General features: G+C 48.2%; 4 protein-coding genes across 5 annotated transcripts; 1 reads left to right on the top strand and 3 right to left on the bottom strand.

Annotated features, from left to right (window-relative positions):
- The first annotated feature begins 4,332 nt into the window (after nucleotides 1–4,332).
- On the top strand, nucleotides 4,333–7,450 carry FOXG_14998 (uncharacterized protein). Of its 2 annotated transcripts, none has more exons than XM_018395069.1 (3): nucleotides 4,333–5,670; nucleotides 5,720–6,158; nucleotides 6,218–7,450. In XM_018395069.1, the coding sequence occupies exons 1-3, from the start codon at nucleotides 4,564–4,566 to the stop codon at nucleotides 7,006–7,008; spliced, it is 2,337 nt and encodes a 778-aa protein (XP_018255060.1). In that variant the 5' UTR covers nucleotides 4,333–4,563; the 3' UTR covers nucleotides 7,009–7,450. The 2 variants fall into 2 exon arrangements, with proteins under 2 accessions (XP_018255060.1, XP_018255061.1); XM_018395070.1 differs by having other exon boundaries at nucleotides 6,205–7,450.
- On the bottom strand, nucleotides 7,309–8,610 carry FOXG_14997 (uncharacterized protein). Its single transcript, XM_018395068.1, has 3 exons — nucleotides 8,091–8,610; nucleotides 7,671–8,043; nucleotides 7,309–7,621 (listed from the first exon to the last, which is right to left on the bottom strand). The coding sequence occupies exons 1-3, from the start codon at nucleotides 8,582–8,584 to the stop codon at nucleotides 7,451–7,453; spliced, it is 1,038 nt and encodes a 345-aa protein (XP_018255059.1). The 5' UTR covers nucleotides 8,585–8,610; the 3' UTR covers nucleotides 7,309–7,450.
- A 2,200-nt stretch (nucleotides 8,611–10,810) lies between these two features.
- On the bottom strand, nucleotides 10,811–14,503 carry FOXG_14996 (uncharacterized protein; the record flags this gene model as incomplete). Its single annotated transcript, XM_018395067.1, has 1 exon — nucleotides 10,811–14,503. The coding sequence occupies one exon, from the start codon at nucleotides 14,501–14,503 to the stop codon at nucleotides 10,811–10,813; it is 3,693 nt and encodes a 1,230-aa protein (XP_018255058.1).
- Nucleotides 14,504–17,493: 2,990 nt separating this feature from the next.
- On the bottom strand, nucleotides 17,494–18,774 carry FOXG_14995 (uncharacterized protein; the record flags this gene model as incomplete). Its single annotated transcript, XM_018395066.1, has 1 exon — nucleotides 17,494–18,774. The coding sequence occupies one exon, from the start codon at nucleotides 18,772–18,774 to the stop codon at nucleotides 17,494–17,496; it is 1,281 nt and encodes a 426-aa protein (XP_018255057.1).
- Nucleotides 18,775–19,210: the final 436 nt, after the last annotated feature.

The following is a 19,210-nucleotide window of genomic DNA, read 5'->3' as shown; positions in this document are numbered from 1 at the left end:
GGGTAAGTGCCTTTCTTGATCGGTCGAATGTGAGGACATTCCCTGAGTTTGCCTTGCACACAGGCCCCACATGGGTTTGATGTAGAATTATCCGGTCGAATTCCAGTAGACATATTCATCAGTCTCTTGATATTCCTCTCTCCTAAATGTGCGAGTCGCTCGTGCCAAAGGTGAAGTCGAGGATCTCCCACCGAAAAGGAGGCCAAAGCGGTTTGAAAATGATCTTCCTCAGCTTCGTCAACCACGTAGACACCTGAGATTCTTGTCGCAGTGAGGACGACTTTTCCCTTGTTTGTGACCACTGCCTTTCCATTTCGGAAGACAACCTCTGCCCCCTTCTTCTCTAGTGCTGACACGGACAAGAGGTTAGAGTGTCCTTCTGGAACATATAGAGCGCTATCAAGAGTAACGTTCTGCGACCCCTTGGGCCCTTGCACACGGAGGCAGTACGTTCCACATCCTCCTGGCATGACCTTTACGTCCGCAATACCATTGATCGGGAGACCGTGGTACTTGTGAAGTGATGTAAAGTTCTCCTGTCGACAAAAGATATGCAATGAGGCCCCACTGTCCAAAACGTGGATACGTTCGAGGGCCTGAGTTCGGAGAGATGCGTGAAGACTAGAAGGTCCGATTGATGAGCCAATCAATCCAAGGTGGCCTTGGAAGTCATTTTGCCAGAGAGCCAGTCGAGCTTGATCAGGTTGAAGGTATGCAGGAGTCGCCTGCGTGGCAGATTCCAGTTCATCAGTCGTCTTCTCCCTTTCTTTCTCCCGACTCTGCATTTTCCGTTGTCGTCTGTCGTAACCAGCTTTACTACGCTCTCTTCTGAGTTCGGGGTGAAGCTTCCAGCAAGTTGACTTGTCATGCCCTTTTCTTCCACAGTATCCGCAGCATGACACATCTTGAGCCATCATGGCTCTATGTGCAATCTTGGCCGTAGCGCTTCTTTGTCTGTCCTCCTCCTGAGATACAGCAAAGATGGCGGTTTCGAACGTGACGGCCTCTTTGAGAACAACGTCGCGATTGTTTGGATCTCGGATAGGAAGAATATTATGGTTCTGATTGAAGGCAGTGAGAAACACTTCATAGTCCGGACCAAGTCCACAAAGGAACTTATTGACAAAATGCGGTTCCCCGATCTGGCAGGTTTCGTCCATCTCCAAGAGTTCAGCCCTGACTTGACGAAGCTTATTTGCGTATTCCATGACTGAATCGCAAGACTCAAGGGTGAGTTCTTGATACCTGCGGTCGAGCTCTTGGAAGATGGCGCTTCCGACGGGCCGATATCGGGTTTCAAGGTGGTTGATCATTCCCTGAGCCGTCGAGATCCCCGTGGTAAACACTCGGGCGTTATAACCGAGACGACTTCGAATGGCACCGCATGCTCGATCTTGGCGGCTCCTCCAGGCCTCAATCTGGGTTGCAAGGTCGTTACCTTCTGTTGGTGGTTGAGAATTCCTGGTCAGAAGGTCTCCATATCCACACATGTCCAGAAGGTCGAGCATTTCTCTCTTCCAGGTTAGCCACTGGCTGGTTTGCTCCAGCTTTGGAATGGTGCCGGGACTGCCCACGAGGTTGAGCGGTTCCTTGGGGAGTGACATTGTGGGGTTCTCGAGAAGCCGGTGGTAGGAGAGTATAGCAAACGGCCGATTTTGCCTAGTTTTGCATTGGGCTCTGGGAAGCCCTCTTGCTTTCGTCAAGAGATCATAGCTATGTCTGCTGCAATGGCATTTATTGTAGAGGTTGTCTGCTTCGTCTTCCAAGGGGAACGAAATTGACTGCAACTCTCCCGCCGACCCAGAAAAGGGGTGGTGGTCTGATTCCGACTCTCTAACAGACCACTTTCAGGCGATCTTGGCCTATGTCGGCCTGAGTGGGCTGACATTCGTCTCTGCAATCTCGAAGTCAGGCCACTACTCCTATCGTGGCCTGTTTGACAATTCGTAAGCCAGGCTGCAGTCTGAGAATCTATCAATGGTTTGAAGTCAATGATTAGAATTCAGTAACTTGAATGGAGGGATCAAAGGCTCCTTCTGGCGATATTTCTAGACCTGTCTTGTCAGCTGATTCATAAACTCTGCAAAATATGCGAAGGAGATAGCTCCAGGTTAAGCTGAATGTGCATGCGCAGTGGAAGGAAGTCTTTCGACTTCTGTGCCAGCAATGAGAGGTTGAAAGGAGACAGGAAACACTCAGCTTTAGAATTAGAGAAAACAGTGCCCTCCGGGCTCATAACCTGATGAAACAAAAATGGGTTCATTGTGTTGTTATATGTTCTAAGTTACATGTGCCTGAGAGGAGCACAGCTCCTTAAATAGTATCCACATCCTAGCCACCAGTAGGTCGGACCACCTTAGCCACACTGTCTCAACACCCCGAGGGTCTCTTGCGCTGGATCGATGCCTTTTGTTCAGAGCGAACTGCAACCATTGTAATTAATGGCCAAAGTTCCGAAAACCGACCTCTACCACAAGCAGGACTTCCGCAGGGATCGCCCCTATCGCCGATACTGTTTCTATTCTTCAATGCAGATCTAGTGCAAACTCAGATCGATAAGAATGGTGGGGCTATTGCATTTGTCGATGACTACACTGCGTGGGTATCGGGACCGACAGCCCAGAGCAACCGGAGAGGAATACAAGCAATAATTGATAAAGCTCTCGACTGGGAGAGACGCAGCGGCGCGACATTTGAGGCGGAAAAGACGGCGATCATACATTTCACCAGGTACACAGGCAGAGTAGACTCAGAACCATTTGCTATTAAGGGTGAGAGAGTCTTTCCGAAGGATCAGGTCAAGATCCTGGGGGTCATCATGGACTCACGGCTTCACTACAAGCAACACATCGCAAGGGCAGCAACGAAGGGTTTAGGAGCTGCGATGGAACTGAAACGGCTGAAGGGAATGGCTCCCTCGACAACGAGGCAGCTTTTTACAGCCATGGTAGCCCCTGTGGTGGACTATGCCTCCAACGTCTGGATGCATGCGTGCAAAACAGTATCGGCGTATGCGATCCATCGAGTACAAAGGATAGGAGCACAAGCAATCATAGGATCCTTTACAAGTGTGGCGACAGGAGTGGCCGAAGCTGAAGCCCACATAGCGACCATCCAAGAAAGGTTCTGGAGACGAGCAAGCAAGCTATGGGTAGACATACACACGCTGCCGCGGACCAACCCGGTCCGGAATCTCCTACGAGGAATCAAAGCCTTCAGGCGCTTCATATCTCCACTCAGGCGCATCGCGGATGTATGCAGAGAGGTACCGAAGGATACCATGGAAGTCATTCAGCCATTCACCCTCGCTCCGTGGGAGGCACGCCTACAAGTCATACTGAACAGTCAAGGAGAGGAAGAAGAGGACAAGATCAAAGAGCTAGCCAAAGCAGGATGGGCGGTCAGGATAGCGACAAGCAGCTCTGCGCGGAATGATCTAGTCGGCATGGGAGTAGCTATCAGAATCCCCATATCCGTGGCAAGAGCCGGCAAGATCATCGAAGCCTTTTCGGTCACCCTGGGTACGAGGGAAGAACACAACCCGTACACAGCCGAACTGGCAGCGATCGCTCATGGTCTCAACTACCTGCCGGAGATGAAGTATCGAGTCATTGTGATCGCGACAAGTAACAAATCGGCTGCACAAGCTATAGGTAACCCCCGCCAGCAGTCAGGTCAAGGACATATACGAGAGATATATGATGCTATAGAGAAGCTTCGAGGAGATGGAAACAGAGTCAACCTCATCTGGCTACCACGCGACAGCGAGCTCAAAATCCAGAAGACAGCCAAGATGTCAGCTCGTTACGCAACGGAGCCGTCCATGATACCGCGGAGAGGAATGATCAAAGCAAAGACCACAATTCTTAATCGAACGAGGGCAGATCTACGAATGGAGAGGAAGCTACCAGATGGAGTGGGCAGGCATTCTAGAAGGGTCGACTCGGCTCTGCCTGGTAAACATACCCACCTGTTGTACGATCAATTATCATGGAAAGAGGCCAGCGTGCTGGCACAACTGAGAACCGGAATGGCGCGACTGAGCGGTTACCTATATCAGATCAGGGCAGCACCGACGGATGAATGTCCGTGCGGGCGGGCAAAGGAAACGGTAGAGCATTTCCTCTTTCGATGCGTGAAATGGACGACACAACGCAAAGAGATGTTTCAGAGTATAAATGAGAAACGCGGCAACCTCTCCTTTCATCTGGGAGGTAAGGCCAGGGTCCAAATCCATACCACGAAATCCACATATGGATCCATAATGTGGATCCATATCCATTCCATTCCATTCCACGTAGGCTTCAGCTTTTCCACATCCACGCCACGGAACCCCTTCCACATGTTCCACATGTGGAAATTGTGGAAAGGAATGGAAATTTAGGTGGGGTTTGAAAATACCTGGATTTCCTTGTGAAATAGCGCATACCCTAAGTACTTTCCATAGCCAATAACAACGCAATAGCAACAATTTTCCACTCCGTTTTACCCGTACACAAAGTTCAAACAAGTCTATTCTAGGAGGGTTTACTATTACTCACGCCCTGACTACTCCAAACCGAAATGGCCACCCTTCATCCTACCAAGTCAACCACACCCGTTCCAGAACGTACAGAAGAAGACAATCAACGACTCTTTCAGCTCTACAAAGGCTGGACCTTGACGGAGAGAGACGGCCAAGTGCGTCAATGGGTATATCAGTTCGGCTACGATATCCAGCATGCCGATAAGGGGGAACGCCGATGGGTGTGTTGCCTTTGCATCAAGCAAAAGCGGCCGAGGCCAAAGAGTTACGCCATCAAAGGGTTGCAGAACGCTGAGGGTCACCTGTACACGGACCACAATGGCATCATGGATCCGACAGGCAAGAGGCAAAAGCCTACAAAGGCATCCGAGAAAGCACATCAGTCCATTGCAACAATCCTACAGTTGAACCCGAAGGAGCCGAAGGAACAAGATTTGATCAATACCTTGATCAAACGTTTCGACAAAACTGTATTCCAGCAGAAACTTGTCAACTGGATTGTCAACTCTAACCAATCCTTCTCGATCGTCAACGATCAAGATCTTCGAGACATCTTCAACTACCTCAATCCATCTGTCGAGATCACAAAAGCTAACATTACTGACGTGACCGTGCGTGCCATCGCAGAACGAGAATTTACCAACAACATGGAAAGAGTGAAAGATGCTTTGCGAAAGAGTCCGGGACAGATCCATATCCAGTACGATGGCTGGAAGTCTGGTAACCGACACGCCTTATACGGCATCACATGTGTGTTTCGGGATTCAAATAATCGGCCACAGAAGTGTGTCCTCGGACTGCCTGAGCTTACAGAGCGGCACACAGGCGAGAATATCGCCGGGCAGATTATCGAGATCATTCGGGAGTACGAGATCAGCGATAAACTCGGGTATTTCACATTGGATAATGCCGGTAACAATAAAACCTCGATGGGGGAGCTTGGATTAGAGTTTGGCTTCGACTGGGAGAAGCGATGGGTTCGCTGCGTTGGCCACGTTGTCAACATAGTAGTGAAACAGATGCTGTATGGCAAGAACCCGGATGCTTTCGAGAAAGAGGTCTTCGAAGGACTTCACACGGCAGCGAAGGAGCATGAAGTCTGGAGGAGGCGAGGCTCTGTTGGAAAATGGCATAACTTTGCTGTTGTAGGTGGCTGAGTCCCCGGCTTTATTTGTTATACTCACGAAGACCTAGGAGGTGAGCAGATCGGACACGTGGACCGATATGCTCAAGAAGGTACAGGCTGTCGAGAGCCAACTCTCTGATGACGCTCAGCTCAAGAAACACCGTCCAGTTGGAGTTGTGGTCGACAATGCTACCCGGTGGCTTTCTCAATTCTCGATGATTGAACGCGCTCTCCTCTTGAGGCCATTTTATAATTCTTTTGTCCAGAGAGCGTCAAACGAGTGGGAGAAGGTCAACTTGACGAGAGCTGGCCACATCAAAAAGGGCTCCAAGCTGCCCTTCTTCCTGAAGGAAGAGAATCGCATGACACCTGATGATTGGCATGTGCTCGGGACTCTTTACGACATTTTGCTTGACTTCCAGCTGGTTGTGAGAGGCCTTGAGGGCGATGGACAGGGAAAACACCGGAGAAAGGTCGAGGAAAACGAGATCGACCCTCCACTGTCTGGTAAGCCTTAGACTTCTCAAAAGCGGCCCGATTCTTATTTTAACAGATGGCTTGTACAGGAACAAGCTGGGATCTTATTCACGCGTACGAATTTCTTCTCGAAACCCTCGAATCCGCGAAAAGAGCAGTCGCCAATTTTCCGCACGGCCATCACCTCGCTGTCAACATCAACCTGGGTTGGCTCAAATTGAACGAATACTACGAGCACCTGAATGATAGCCCCCTGATCTATGGCGCTGCAGTTCTTCATCCTGCCTACCGGTGGGCACTGTTTGACGATTTGTGGGGAGACGACGACGAAAGACAATTGTGGATTACCAAGGCGAAGGAGATGGTCCAGGATCTCTGGGAGAGAGAGTATAGGGACCTGGAGGTTGATGACCCAGAGATTGAGTTGCCTGCCAATAAGCGGCTGAAGACCTCAAGAAACAAGTTCACAGCGTGGCGCACAAAGAAGCGAGGACTGACGACTGGAGGGATTTCTGTTACCGAGTCGCCAATTCGATCCCCAGCTCAATCCCCTAGGTCCTCAGTTGGCGGTCTGGATCTTGATGAATACGAGCAGTGGCAGCGTGATATCGAGGATGCTGATGCTTCTGTCACAGATCCCTACGAATACTGGCACATAAGGCGACTCAAATACCCCCGGTTGTCTAGGATGGCCTTGGATCTGCTTACTGTGCCACCAATGTCAGCCGAGTGTGAGAGGCTATTCTCGACCACTGGCCGCATGGTTACCAAGAGCCGCAATAGGCTAGATGCCAGTACAATTGGGCTTTGCCAGACACTACGGAGTTGGTTGCGCGCCGGTTTGATCGGGTCGCTAGATAGGATTCTAATGGACGAGTGACAAAAACATCGACGTCACCAAGGCATGGATGCGATCCACTAATTACCATTGTTAGACAAAGTAGGTTTCCATTCCACAAATTCCACAATATGGATTCATTTCCATAATGGATCCATTTCCACCCATTCCACATCGAAGTTATTAGTCAGCATCCATATCCACGCCATATTCACAAATGTGTCGTGGAGTGTCGTGGATTTGAACCCTGGAGGTAACATGACTTGATGGAATTAATCATGACGGCATTTGTAGATGGTCTTATCACAGATGAGGAGCAATCGGGCTAAGTAAGATGAAGTTTGTCAGATGATTTGATTTTGCACAATCTTAACGGACAATAGCGTGCAAAGCACGTCCAATATACTAGATCATCAAAAGTTTTCTACTCTACTGGTGCTTCAGAGTAACAGCCATCAGTCATAATTCTATTGCGATTTGTGCGCTATGCACCAACACCGGCACTTGCATCTGCGCATAATCCCGGTAAACACATCTTATACCACGGCCATAACACCTCAAGAGACCATTTCCGCAACACTCTCAGACCAGCCATAACCTGAAACACACCGACAACAGAACCCGTGTTTCCAAACTCAAGGCTACAAAGCACAGTCTAGTCAAATTAGCAAACGCCATGATACCAGGGCTCTGATCAAACGTACCGTTGTGCCTTCGTTCCTTGTCGTGATAACAAGCGACCAGATATGACCCTGAATCACAATACCAGGTAGAAACTCCAACTTGGCCACCGCATCAGCGCCCGCGCGAGTGATGAGAAAATCCCACTGGGCCGCGTGCCAGATTCCCATCTGCTGCTCCCCCTTTGCCGCATTGCCACCGTAGCGCTTAGTTTCGATGCTAAAGGCGAGAGGGTACTGTTGAAGCATTCTGTCTGAAGTCCAGTTGAAGCAAGGAATGGCGGTGGGGGGTTGACTGAGTGTAGGATCATTGTCGGGGACAAAGTAAAAGGCAAAATCGACGCGGCTCGCAGGGTCGGGGAAACGATGGTATGTGGAATCGATGTTGGTTGTTGTGCTTGCAGGGTTAGATTTGATAGAATGCTCGCTGGGGATTTAACCTACCAAGGCATAAAATTGAGTATATTCTCATTTGCCTCACAACTGTCGAAGGTGAAAAGGTCGAGCAGAGGACAATGTACAAGACAGTTCCAGGCCGCCTCATCACTGAGCATCTGAGAGCATTGATCTGACCGATCGGCGATGCGCGAAGCACGACGAATGATTTCTATCTCTGACGCCATGGTAGGAGACTCAGAGTCAACCAAGCTCTGACTCGTCGTATCGTCGAAGAACATATGATCATGTACGCGATCAAGCGACATTGTCGATTGTAGGTGCTGATCCAATACCCCTTTGATACTCCGCGGGATGATGCCATAGCGCCCCGCGACATCAAATAAATCTCGATAAAGTTCAGACAGCGCCGAAGGAAGTTTTCGCCGTGGCGCCGTCGTGCTAATTGAATCTCTCACCAGTCGGTGCCCTTCTGAACCATACATTGGAAACAACTTGGCCGGGGACTGAGACCGCTTTGATCGCTTGCTATCGCGTGACATGGACGCATCACTTTGCGAAGCCAAGCTCGATTCGCTCCTTGAAGATAGACTCGGGGGATTGGCGAGGGGATTCGCGACTGTGACTTGGGCACGAGGAGTTTGGTCATTGTTCGTAAAAAATGGGGAATCATTGACGAAATAGGAAGAAAAAAAGAAAACAAAACATAAAAAAGCAATGAATAAATGAAAATCAGAAAGTCTCGGGGGGTGATGCTGGATATCGAGGTTTGCGCGACTCGTTGAGATGCAGAGATCGTTGTCGTTTGAGTGCGCGGCAGGTAGCAGAGGGCGATGGTGGTGAAGATGGGGCTGGTTGGTCGAAAGGAAGAGAATCAAGCCAGGTTGAGACTTGAGAGACTGATATGTTCAAGTCCATTTGATACAGCCACGTTCATTGATGATGCTGGTGATGGTGATTGACGCTTTTGGTGTTGATGTTGGTGATGATTGAGGGAGAAAACAATGGACCCATTTTCGGCTTAGCTTATGTTGGCGGGGCGACTCTGCACGTGATGTCACTTCCAGGAATGAGACTGCAGTCGTTTTACAATTAAACCTCTCTATTAATCTCCCAGCCACTTGACAGAATATGGTTTAAATTAATCTCATGACTCTATCATGATTTTGAGTGGTGAATTAATTACTGTTTAATGCTTCCCAGAGTTTATATACTTGCTGTTATGGGACCCCACCAGTACCAGGCCATATCCAGTTGCTAATTAAAGCTTAGGACTCAAATAATAACCACAATAGCAACTACCCAGGTCAACTCTACTATGACTGTATATGGTACAACAACTGGAACAGGTTGGCTGATTGAGACTACATTTGCAACGGTTGAGGGTATCAATTACCGTAGGTACCAGGGCAATTATAGCGCTCTTACTTACAACGCCAACTCTACTCCCTCCTACTTTAAAATCAGCCCAGTTCTTGCATCAGGCTCAGTCACAACTATTAACTTTAGTTGCGACGGTACCTGAAGATAGGAAGTGACTCTGCCGACTGTGCTCAAGTAGTCCTTGTATTTAATGGGTTCCTCCTTGCCCTGGAGTCTGGAACATATACTTTTCGACAACTGGGGTTATTTTTGGCTCGGCGATGCATCATACTCCTGGGACAGCAATAGTTGGGTGATTGAGGGATCATTTAGTGGGCCAAATCCCGCCCTTTGGAAGACAGGAGGATCTTACCAGGTCAATTTGAATAAGGGAGATGCTATTCCCTTTACTTATCTTTGGGCGAATGGTGGCGGACCTGGTGGAAGTAATTGAGCGTCAAGACACCAAGTGGAAAGGTTATACCAGGCTTTCAGGGTTTCGTTGTTAGTCCCTGTAGTCCTACCCTTTTGTTTAAGGGCGAGAATTTGGAGTAGGAATATATAAGGTAGACGATTTCAATACGCAAGGTTAGAGACGTGATATTATAAGTCTTATGGCCTTTAGATCATTTATTGTTATTTGCTGTACTTCAAGTTAGGCTCCGTTGCTGGGATCATTGATTGAGAAGTGGCAGGCTTCCGGCCTGAGTGGTGGGGTTCCGGTCTCGAAACTGGTGGCTCGATATTGTGGAACAAAGTACAAAAGAGCATCGTGCAGCAACCGACACTGATGTGGATATCGAAATGTTTTTGAACTAAATATATGGCATTCAAGCTTCCTTCAACCAGTTCTCCACGGCCTGTCGCGTTGTGCAGTCTTAGATACCACCCTCTGCGTTCAGCATTCCCAAGTGACTCGTCTGTTTCAAATCGCACACTACTCAACGGTCTATGCATTAAAATTCCCTAACTTTATACAGAAATCTTGGTATTTCTTACCTAAGTTTATAAGACTCTATACATTTGCCCTACGTGATACTGAGCAACCTTTTGGTGTCTCCGTTATTTCCCAACCCCCTAGGCGCCAAGTTCAGAGACCCCCGGTTGGTACACAACGCCTAATTAGCTCACATGCAAACGATGAGATTCGAGGTAGGCGCTGTATCTTTGCCGAATTTCACCAGCGTTCGCACAATTCGTACAGTAGTCCTTAATGACACCGCATAAGTTGGATAGACGAGGTGATCTGTCGAGAGTCGGGATAATTGGGAACAAGGTTGAAAAGAAGCACAAGTATGTTTTATACTTGGCTAGGAACGACTCAAATTTTACCTAAGGTTTTGTAGATCTTTAGGTATTCTTTAGCTGAAATGGACTAAACATAGGTGATATATCCTATAATACCCCTAACCAGTGCTGTGGCAGTTCGTGCAGTAATCCATAATGATACTGCACGAGTTTGACAGACGGATATGTCCACAGATCCAAATACCATCGTCCTTCTTAGCTTTTTCCCGAGCTGCAATGATATCACTGCCCTTCATACCGATACCATAGTCGTCACACTCAAAGTTGGCAACACAAGCAGCTTGGCCCCATGAGGCAAACATAAGGATACCCTTTGTTAGTCGACTGTACCGGGAAGTGTAGCCTGTGTACACAGTATCGTCATCAAAGCCATTAATGGCTCTGTCACAAGCGTCACCGAAGCCAACCTTGGATAAACTGTCGCTCGTTCCGCACTGGCCGCCGCCGTCGTTATCAACAGCAGTTTGACTAGGCAGGGGGGTGGAAACAGTCGAGGGTGCACCGTAGCCGCCGGTTGCCGTTACGTGAAAACTGTCCAGGTTGAAGTACTCGAGCGTGTAGGCTGAGTAGACCAAGACAGTGCCATCCTCGGTGGTAGTGAAAGGGGTTTCGATGGGAGCTTGGGTAAGTGGGGCATCGGTGACGGGGGCAACTGGGGAGGGAAAGGAGGTGTAGTCTGCGCAACTTTTGTCGATCATAGAAGCTGTAGTGACATATTGCTTGCCAGAGACGGTGGTGCTGCACTGGCAGTATGGCTTGCTTACGCGAGGGCCGCCGTAGATGACACAAGGGTAGTAGGTCCGTGCTTCCTCGCTAGTTGTCGATGCGTCACTTGTGACACCAGATGTAACGGCATCTGACGAGGCCCTAGTAGTGGTGATAAGAGTGCTGGGTGTAGAGGTTGGCAGCGAAGTGTCAGATCGGGTGGTTGTAGCCTCAGCTGTCTTGTCCTCAGTAGTAGTTGTTCCGACAGTCTCAGTTGTCTCTCCATCAGTAGTGGAGTCTGCAGAAGTCTCGGTAGCGGAAGTGGCATCAGACGTAGTAGCGGCCTTCTCTGTGGAAGAGGCATCTGAAGTGGTAGTATTGTCTGTAGAAGAAGGCCCAGCTGATGTATTTGCAGTAGAGTCGCCGCGGACCAAGCACTTGTGGACAGCGTCATTTTCATCACGCTTCTGATTTCCGTTAGAAGGCACGCCTGCTTCGTCACCCGCATAGTCAATGAAATCATTGTAAATGTTGAAGCTATGTGTAAACCAAAGATTTTCCTCGACCCAGAATCTCCATCGTCCGAGGGGTTGGAGTTTAGTAGGGTCCTGTTCGCTAGCGATGAAGCCAGCAAGCATGTCAAACTCGACGATAGTGCGACCCAAGTACCCTCTACCCGTTGATACAAATTTGTTTATGGGAAAATATCCATACACTCCTCCAAGAAGGGCCCCTGGAATGATACCAGTGACTTTGTTGACCAATTGGTGCGCTCGCTCTTCATGACGAAACAATGAAGGGTTGTCAGGACTCTGATCGGTGCTGAAAGGGGTAACAACAAAGACATGGGGCTCGAATTGGGAATGAAGGGGGCCCGGGGCACTTTCTGTGCCAATAAGACTACTAATACCAGTCACAATAGTGGGATATAGAGCGCCATCGCGAAGGACTTTGAAAACATTGGTCTCAAAAAAGTCGTCAGATGAGGGCTTTCCCACATCTTCAATGAAACAAGGGTTCTCCCAGATATGCGACGTGTAGACACCCATGTTTGACACGATCAATACAGCTGTGCAGCCATAGATGCCATTCACCCCCGCCGCTGACCAGCCGCCAACTTGAGGTGCGCCGACAAAGTGTCCTGAGGTCAGTCCGATCTGATCATCCCAGATGGTCTCGGGGTTCATGCCGACAGCATCAATGTAGTGGGGGTTGGGAGACATGTCGCCGTCATTGAACATTCGAGTTTCTAGGCCCTTGTCACGCTTAGAGCCTCCCAAGCTGATGGGGCCAGTAGGGAGGGGTCCTTCAATGGTTGTGATGGGAATGTCCTGACATTTGATATCGCGAGGTATGCTGTGCATCCGTTTTGGCATCGATCCACCGCTGCCTAGTCCTATAGGGCAACTACCACTACTGCATGATCCAGAAGCACAAACTATGATATCGCTAGTAGTTGTGGTAGTAGCTTCGGTTGTCGTAGACTCCTCTGTCGAAGTAGGTTTTTCGGTAGTAGACTCCTTCTTGGTAGTTTCTTGCTTGGTAGACTCCTTACTCTCTTTACTCTTGTTTTCCTCTTCCTCAGTCAGGTCATCATTTTGGCTCTTGACTTCAGGAATAACGCTAGCGACGGCCGGCACGTTGCCAGCGATGAGGTTACTGGAAATCTTGGTAAGGTCCTGAGCCATACAAGCGAGCTTGTTGATGACATCGCCAATAGGTCCCAGAAGACCTCGCCTTTTGAGCCTTCGCATTCCGAGACCTCGCTTTTTGTTACAGGCAATATCAGGTTTGCCGCCCAGGCCAACTATCACAGCGATAATATCGTCATGTGTGTCCTCAACCTTCTTGTTAGTCTCATCAGTAAGAGACTTAGGATCTTCGGCCCACTTATTTATAATGGGGATCAAAGCGGCCACCTGAGAGGAAACGGAGGAAACGCTAGCTGTGGCAGCCGCAGCAGCGGTTGTGGTTGGGGGCTGTGTGATGGCAGGTTCGTCGTCCTTAGTGCTTGGCTTGGACTCCTCGGTGGTCTTGACAGGTTGCCCAGCGGCTGTTGTTGTGGTGTCTTGAAGAGACGCCTGCTGAGTGGTAGTCTCAACAGGTGGAACAGCAGTAGTAGTGTTGTCAACGGGGGGCTGTTGCTCCCTGGTCGTGTCTTGATCAACAGGGCCTCTTGAGGGAGTCTGAGAAACAGGGGTCTGGTTGATGGGTTGGTTGCTGGTGTCCCTTACAGGAAGCCATGTGGTGGCATCGACATTTGGAGACTTCAGCTCCGTGGTCGTGGGCTGGACAGGAGATTGTTGTTTTGAGGTTGTGTCAGCAACGATAGGCTGCCCGGTAGTTGTGCTCTGAACAATAGGTTGAGTTGTGGTGTCTTGGACGATGGGCTGAGTGGTGTCGATAACAGGGGCAGAACCAGTACTAGCGTCAATGACAGGAGGCTGGCCAGTAGTTGTGCCTCGAACGAGGGGTTGAGTGGTAGTGTCTTGAGCAACGGGCTGGGTGGTGTCAATTACAGGTGCAGTACCGGTAGTCGTATCAACTACAGGGGAAGTACCAGTAGTTGTACCTTGAACGATGGGCTGGGTGTCTACGACAGGAGGCTTGCCAGTAGTTGTGCCTTGAACAATGGGCTGAGTGGTGTCAGTAGCAAGGGCCGAGCCAGTACTAATGCCAACGACAGAAACAGGACCAGTAGTAGTATCAATGACAGGCGCAGGACGGGTGCTACGGTCTACAGTAATTGGAAGTCCTGTCGTAGTGTCTTGAACAGGGGGTACTAGGGCAGTAGTGCCCTGGCCAATAGCTTGCTGAGTAGTCGATTCCTGGACTACAGGAGGAAGCTGAGTGGTTGTCTCAAGGTTCACATGAACCGCTTCCGTGGTTGACTCAGGAAAAACAATAGCATCGCTACTGGTAGGGTGCAGATCAACAGGCACCTCTTTGGATGTGTCAATCAGTGGTGGAATGAAAGCCTGAGAGGTAGAGGTAAACTCAGAGGCAGCAGGCGCGGCATCAGTAACAGGATACTGAGCAAACGCGTAGAATGGCAACGCCGACAGGGCAAAGAAAGTGGCACGCATTGGAGCGCGCAAACGATAACTGGTAACGAATGAAAGGCGTGCCAATTTTCCGAAAAGAAAAGACTATACCAAGTAGAGCGTAGAGGGTCTACGGATGGTGAAAGCTGAATTGAGCCGCCAGCGCATGCTATACTATCTACTTTATGGGTTTATGTTGGTAAAATGCGGTTATTCAGAACATGGCTGTGCATTAGGACGACGGTCTGATCCTTTCATTGCCCGTCAGTCAACGGCGTAGGGATGGCATATCGAAATTACGAATCATGGGAGGAACAAACTTTCTGAGTCATGTAAACACGTTGATAAGACGTCCTGAGGCTATAATTAGGCAAACTAATTTAAAAACCTTCTGCATATGTCTTTAAAGCAGGTAGTGTATAATATAATTGGGTAGATTGGCATTCATAGAGTCCACAGTTGATATAATACTTCTTAAATACACTTTTCAAGAGGCTTGTATGACTTTGATTCGCTGCGTATACTCTTCTCAGTCTACTCAGTAAATATCGTAAGTTCCTTGCACAGTACTCCCTACTGCATTGGCAATTTCCGTTGCTTCTGTTCTCTGTTTGCATACTAGACTGACGCTTGTGACCTAGGAACTCTCGATAGATATCCGTTAGGATGCATATTTTGGAATAAAATGGCAGCCTTGATTGGCTAGCGCTTGGACTAGAAAGCGGGGCCAGGTATTATACTTAGTTACTTTACTGTGAAAAGACCAGTTAATTTTAGCTCTCTTTTTATTTAAATGCCTGCTAAACTGTTATGCAGAGACCTGTGCTTACTAGAAATGGTTCTTGATGGCATACCCCTTACTGCTTAATCTAGTAAAGCTCATTGAGGTCCTTGATGGATATAGGATGATGCTACTTCTATATGAAAGGAGTTGAATAGAAGGCGGCGGCGGAAATGGTAGAATGAACTACCTTGGTCTGGTCAATCTGCCCTCAGCTGGTAGACATGAGTGCATACTAACACTTAGTTCCCTTAGACGCTCTACCAGATAACAGGACGTTGACTGGTAAGGGAAGTGTGATGGTTGGGGTTTCAAACAGGGAAACTAGTCCGTACTAGGTTTATGTTTGCAGAGTGCCGGTTGGTTGGCATAATTTAGGTGGGTTGTCTGCGGCTGACGCCTTGCATGAGATAACTGCTAGGGTTGTAACAGGAAGGGACTTTGTAAAAAGATTCCAAATCGAGAGAACAAACATAGTAAGATCGATTGTCCTACGAATTCACCGACGGCAAAGAGTCGGCATAGTTAGCTAAAAAAAAACAGGAAAGGAAATAAAGAAAAGAAAGAGAAATAAGAAAATAAAGAAAATAAGAAAGAAAAAGTTATAGCCAGAACTCTAAAGATAAAGTTTTACAAGACATTAAGGAATCTATCTATGGTTGTGAAACAGATTACAGAGGTGACCTATATAACAGAGGCTCTGGTTGTACCAGGTAAGATTCGGAAGCTATATATTGACCGACTCTCAATATAGTGAGAGATAGCACTAGATTCGTTCAGACTTAGTGAATACCTAACAACCCAAAAATGACTAGTTCCAAGCCGAATTATCTTATACAGGGTGAAGAGGCTTTCGGCTAGGCTTTTGCCACCTTTTTCGTTTCCGCCCTATGGATGCCTGCTCTATAGGGCCAAAGTTGGCAAGACAGTTTGACTGAGCCGTGTTTGGTCCATCTAGGGCCCTCTTCGAAGTAACGGAATCTCTCATGTTGCCTTTTCGGTGAGGGATATTTATCATCTGTGTTAGGGATAAATACATCATCTTTAGAAGCCTGTCCTATGTAACAGCAATGGGACTTACTATGCCTGTCATGGGGGACAACCTTGGAGCCTTGTAGTTTCGTATTGATATATGCTAGAGTATTCTCTTGAATTGTGGACCTTCAGCCTGCAACCGTCTTTGGTGCCATATATAGTCTGTGAGCTGCTAGAGAAAGCACTATGACGCAATCAACTATAGACTTGAAACATAGCCCTATATATACCATTGCCAAAACAATGCTTTTGACTCGTGATATGAAACAATGAGGTGAAGAGCGAATCATGAGCTTCTATTTCTTCCCTCTATGTTTTATTTGAGAGCCATCTATATTGTTATAGAATATTCTAATTAATGACTAGCTGATCCGCTTGCTGCTTTCAAGCTTACTGTTGCACTAATGCTTATCGTTCAAATTATCGGTGCTATCCCCGACCTTTTGCCCCTTCGTTACAGTCCTACTACTATCTGAAAGCAAGCGCTTCTTCCCTGCATAGAATAAGGATGCACTGCTCTTGCTGAGTTGTGCCGTAGATTCGTCATTATGGTGCTGTAAGGCATCCTGTTTAGGTATCGTAAACAGAGATCGACGACGAAGTTCTTGAGGATGTTGAACCCTGGATGCCGGCTGACCCTCAGGGCATGCAACCAAACGAGTCTTCTCTTTATTGTCTCGGCAAATGCTCACCCGACTCTCCTCCTTTCTTGATTGCTCACATGGTGATGATCTGTATGAAGTTAACATATTTGGGAAAGATTAATAGTTCATAGGGGCAGAGAAGCGACTAAAACTGTTCGAGAAGTCCAGCTGCTCCTTGGTAATTGCAAAGTCAGTTTCATTAGAGACCATTCGCGTGGAAAGTCAAAAGATTAGAGAAGTAGTGAGGTAGTCTCAAAGTAAATGCAAGCTTTGACTAGGCCAAGCAGATATTGCAGGCTCTACTATACGGATCCTTCTTAGAAAAGCCGAAGAAAAAAGAGCGTAGATTCCTAGGATCTCAGCAGTGTCCCGGCAGTGCAAAGGGTCATATGCCCGTAAACTCCTTTCTGAATTGTGAATAACCAGGTAAATTTAGGGATAAGGAGCTATAGATAAGGCTAGCAAGATTGCAATCAGCGAGTCCTACATATCCCCTCAGCGAATTCATGCATATACAAGCAATTCTTTTTATAAATTGTCCTAGAATAGATCCACTTTGTAATTTCAATTCTTCATCTGTGTAACACTGCATTACAGTACTGCTCGACTCCCAACACCTGTTTCATTTCATCGCTCGAATCAAGCTTAGCATAGTCCCTGGCACTGCCCCACGACCCCTTCAGGTCAGGATCTGCCCCCTTGCTCAGTAGCCACTTGACTCTCTCAACAGCACCCGCCTTAACCGCATTTACAATCGGGTACAGCTCTTCCATATGGTGCGTTTCCAGTCTGTGGTTGACGTCACCCCCATTCTCCAGTAACAGCTCCATGACAGGTATTCTTGACTTGTCGAAGTCCGCGCTCGGTTCAACACGTCTGATGTTGGGAACTGAGCCTTCAGGATAGGCGCCTGCAGCCCAATACAGCCCCGAACTGGCCATATTAGCTCCAGCATTTAGAAGCTTCTGCACTACTTGAACAGTACCCTGACTGGCTGCCAGCCTGAGAGTTTGTTCTTGATCATATTGAGGCCCGGCAACGTTGGGATCTGCGTCTTGTTCCAGAAACCAATCGAACAGTGGCTCATTATTACTCCAGAAGATTTCTGGGAGGAGGCTCTCTGGAGTATTGACTGTCCAGCCGTGCTCTATAAGAACCTGGAATAAGGCAACCTGTTTGTCTGCCGGGGCTCTGAGGGCGGCTGCTGGTGTTGCTTGTGTCATCGGTACTCCAGACTGTAGAAGAAAACGTGAAACGTCGATTTTGCCGTTTTTGAAGGCGTCGTCTAATCCTTCATGAAGATAGAGTGGTGAGCGAGATTGAGAGGAAACTATTGACTTGACAGTAGATAAGTCACCCTCTCGGCAGGCCGACCGAAAGTTGACAAAATCTGGTACATCGGCCTCTAGTCCCACGCGAGGCTCTACTTCGCTGGGACACTTCTTGGGAATGCCGCCGCCCATCTGCTGGTATCCCATCCCCGCTATCTGCCGTCCGCGTTGTGCTGCCAGGTGCCACATCTTGGCTTGTTGCAGTTGCTCTGGCGACATCGACTCAGGACGTATTGCACGCACTAGCTGCCGCCTTTTTTCTTGTTCTTCCGGCGAAAGCTCATTAGTCCCTTGTGGTGACATCTCTCCTTGTCGCTGGGGATTTGCCTGGTTGGGAAGAGGGGGGTAAGCTAACAAGCCGGTGGTACGGGGAATGCCATAACTACGCTTTGCGGCCTGTTTGGCTTGTTGTCGTAACTTGGCTAGTTGCGCGTCCCGGACCGCCACCTGCTTGGCATAATGCTCTTCCTGCAATCGCTTTTGTCGTTCTTCCGGCGAAAGCTGTTCCTTTTGTGATGACATTTTTCTTTGTTGGTTGATGTTTGGTTTGATGGGCATGAAAGATTGCTTCTATGACCATGAGTTGTTGGAAATCGTTCTTTGCTCGAATCCAGTCTCGCTGATACTTCGATCAATAAGGAAACCATTTAGAAGTATAAAATACTTGATAGCACTTCGCGAGACAGGACGCGTCGCGATCCATAGCAAACCCCTGTTCTGATCAACACTACCCTTCTTGTATGTGTAAAATCAATTTCACACCCTGGCAATAATCAACTTACAGGTTTAAGTTGGGTCGATTAAATCAACTCTACTAGAGTTAACTTACTAGGGGCAAGCTGACAGCGCCGCGCTAAAGTCTCATACAAAATAAACGTGGGTTGGCCAACCCACGGTTACAATAAGTGATAGGCCGTCCTTTTGCCTTGGTTCTAAACATAGCTAAGGTGGATTGACT

The sequence above is a fragment of the Fusarium oxysporum genome, chromosome 3 (genome assembly GCF_000149955.1).
Source record: "Fusarium oxysporum f. sp. lycopersici 4287 chromosome 3, whole genome shotgun sequence".
Taxonomy (NCBI): domain Eukaryota; kingdom Fungi; phylum Ascomycota; class Sordariomycetes; order Hypocreales; family Nectriaceae; genus Fusarium; species Fusarium oxysporum.
The sequence above is the reverse complement of the archived record's forward strand: the minus strand, read 5'-3'. Positions and strand labels throughout refer to the sequence as shown.

Coding starts and splice junctions, on each gene's coding strand:
- FOXG_14998 (XM_018395069.1), top strand. CDS start 4,564: ATGGCCACCCTTCATCCTACCAAGTCAACCACACCCGTTCCAGAACGT. Junction 5,671..5,719: donor AATGGCATAACTTTGCTGTT/GTAGGTGGCTGA, acceptor ACGAAGACCTAG/GAGGTGAGCAGATCGGACAC. Junction 6,159..6,217: donor GATCGACCCTCCACTGTCTG/GTAAGCCTTAGA, acceptor TGGCTTGTACAG/GAACAAGCTGGGATCTTATT.
- FOXG_14997 (XM_018395068.1), bottom strand. CDS start 8,584: ATGTCACGCGATAGCAAGCGATCAAAGCGGTCTCAGTCCCCGGCCAAG. Junction 8,044..8,090: donor ATACTCAATTTTATGCCTTG/GTAGGTTAAATC, acceptor TAACCCTGCAAG/CACAACAACCAACATCGATT. Junction 7,622..7,670: donor CAAGGAACGAAGGCACAACG/GTACGTTTGATC, acceptor TAATTTGACTAG/ACTGTGCTTTGTAGCCTTGA.